Here is a 2,713-nt window from a genome sequence, read left to right as displayed (position 1 = left end):
TATTGTGCTTTTTTTTTTTTGTAATTTTATTTTTGTTGCCCCCAGGTTTATCAGAAGGATCTGGGCCGTTACCAGATGGTCCTCTGAATGCATCTGTTGGAGGGACATTTTTATTTCAAACTACTTTGAGTCCAACAGACGAGCCATTTCTGTCAGTGGCCTGGAGTTTTAATGATCTTGTTGCTGTTACCCCAATAATAACCTCACTCTCTGATAGAAATGTAACTGATCCAAAGTATGAAGGCAGGATCACCCTCTTCAGATCTACTGGATCTTTGGAGCTCAGAGATCTGAAACTGAGTGACAGTGGAGTGTACACAGTTATCATTATAACAGCTAATGGGATCCAAATGACAGGAAATACAAGACTGCAAATATACGGTGAGCAAATGTTTACCCTCACTAGAAAATATGTTTAATTATAAAAATGCTTATTGTCATCCCTTTAGGTTTAACTATGCTTATATGTCCTGATGCTAATACTGTGCATAGGGTACAAGCAACAGATGGGAAAAGTGAATGGAATTGTACACATTTTTATGGTCCAGTGTTTTTCCAGTGGTTGCAAACCTGTTTTTAAAAACTGAGTAGTTAATAAGCCTATAATATCCACATTGTAGTGCCAGCATGAGAGCATTTTAAAATTGTTTCCTAAATGTCCTGTACTACATCATTTATTTAAGAAGATGTATATTGTGATTTATTTTCTCCCCACAGAAACAGTCAGTGTTGAGGTCAACCCATCAAATGCAAATGTCGTTGAGTTCAGTTCTTTCAGTTTCTTCTGCTCCTCCTCCGGATCGGATCTTTCCTTCCTCTGGTTTAATGGCAGCTCTGAAATTACACCAAGTGACAGAGTTCAGATCAACACAACAAATGGAGGATCATTTTTGACCATAGTCAATGTGACTCGTTATGACCTGGGGACATATTGGTGTCATGTGTCCAGTTTTGTAAGCTCCAACAATGATTCAGCTTCACTGGTTGTCAACTGTAAGTTTTGAAATCCACAAATTCTGAATTTGACACACTTATATTTTTCTATGCTCCAAAAAAAAAAAAAAAAAACTCTTCAGGACAGCACAAACCAATCTACTCCAGTTCCTAAATTTGACATTAACATTTAGTTGGTTTAAAAACTGAACAGCGTCCTTAACTTTTATTTTCTCTGATGTAGAACTGTTTTTTGTTTTCAGATGGCCCAGAAGAAACACAGTTGGAGGTGTTGCCATCACAGGATTACTATGATGAAGGATCAACTGTCACTCTGATGTGCTCAGCTGTGTCACTTCCACCTGCTGAATTTTCATGGTTAAAAGATGAAGTCGCACTACCTGATACTGGACCAGAGCTTACATTCAGTAAAATTCAGATGAGTCATGATGGAAGCTATACTTGTTTTGCTTTAAACAGCGAAACGCTCAGGCATCAAACATCACAACCTCTGATAATCAATGTGAAAAGTAAGTATAGCATTTATTTATTGTTATTGGAGAGTGATCAGAGCAGAATAAAACTAAATGATCATCCTAAATGAAGATACTGTATATACTATATATCGGGGTGTTGTGTGATGTAGATGTAGTACTCATTTGAATGGCTTTCAGGCAATGTTTATAGATTCAGATATCTCTCCAAATGTAATTTTGTGCTCATAACAATTAGGCTGTCCTGAAATCCTTGTGTAAATTTAAACCATCAAGGGCAGAAAAGTTCATTTTCAGGGCTTGTTGACAAGTTTTGTGGATTTTATAAACTGAACTGAGCACACAGTTAATCCCCAAAAAACTGTTAATCCAGCTAACGATTTCATGTAATCTTTATTGAATAGAGGATATTTTTTAAGTATTCAGTATTAAATGTAATACCCTATCACCCGATAAATTTGTTAAATAAACAAATCCAAGAATTTCCATTTATTGTCAAAGATAACTTTCTAATTACTAATACTATTAAGGCATGGGGCATTCTGCAAGAATCTTATTCTGGCAAGAAGCTGGCATTACAAGCAAAGATTATCTCTAGGATAATGGGATATCCTGAAAGTGTGTGCAAGTAAGTGTGTGCAACACCAGGATGTTCTTCAGACTGTGCCAGACTTAAACTAGCCCCACAGAGGCATTCTGGCAGGCAGTATGTAGAGAAATTAGCTCAGTTACATGGCAAACACTTCTCACTAGTCCAGTGCTGTGTGTCTTTGGGATCAAACCCGGCCACCTGGATACTGACAAAGAAATTGTACAATTCCTACTGATGTTGGCTAGAAAGTGTCATGAAGTGTGTTTGGTGGTGGTGAGGAAAGACGCAGAGAACCCAGGTTATGGTGAAGATGATGAATTTAATGATGAGCTCAGTCAGTCCAAAACAGGCAGCACGGCAAAGAGACAGGCACACAGCCAAATACCGGTAGCAACTGAACACACTGGACTGAAAAACGAAAGCTAACGCTATCCAGGACTTCACAGTTCTACTGGAGCGAAACACAAGACGTGACACAAACGACACTGACTTATTACAATCACACGACGAGGATCCGACACAGACAAAGACAACAGGTGGGGTTAAATACACAGGGAAGGTAATCAGGGAACTGGATACAGCTGGGAGCAATCAACAGGGAAGACAGAGACAGACTCACAGGACTACACAGAAACTCAAAAATAAACACACAGAAACACGGAACATGACACTTTACCTGCTATCTGATCGCTCC

At 38.6% G+C, this 2,713-nt stretch overlaps 1 protein-coding gene across 1 annotated transcript in view; it reads left to right on the top strand.

Moving 5' to 3' along the window:
- Nucleotides 1-45: 45 nt before the first annotated feature.
- LOC107835304 (carcinoembryonic antigen-related cell adhesion molecule 20-like) overlaps nt 46-2,713 on the top strand; it is a gene marked incomplete at its 5' end in the record, with an annotated part of 4,445 nt that continues 1,777 nt past the window's right edge. Inside the window, 3 exons of the mRNA XM_016667647.1 lie at nt 46-381; nt 718-993; nt 1,197-1,463. Coding sequence (XP_016523133.1) covers nt 46-381; nt 718-993; nt 1,197-1,463 — 879 coding nt within the window. The remainder of the gene's footprint in view (nt 382-717; nt 994-1,196; nt 1,464-2,713) is intronic.

This window comes from Poecilia formosa, unplaced genomic scaffold (genome assembly GCF_000485575.1).
Source record: "Poecilia formosa unplaced genomic scaffold, Poecilia_formosa-5.1.2 Scaffold1508, whole genome shotgun sequence".
Lineage (NCBI taxonomy): Eukaryota > Metazoa > Chordata > Actinopteri > Cyprinodontiformes > Poeciliidae > Poecilia > Poecilia formosa.
The sequence above is the reverse complement of the archived record's forward strand: the minus strand, read 5'-3'. Positions and strand labels throughout refer to the sequence as shown.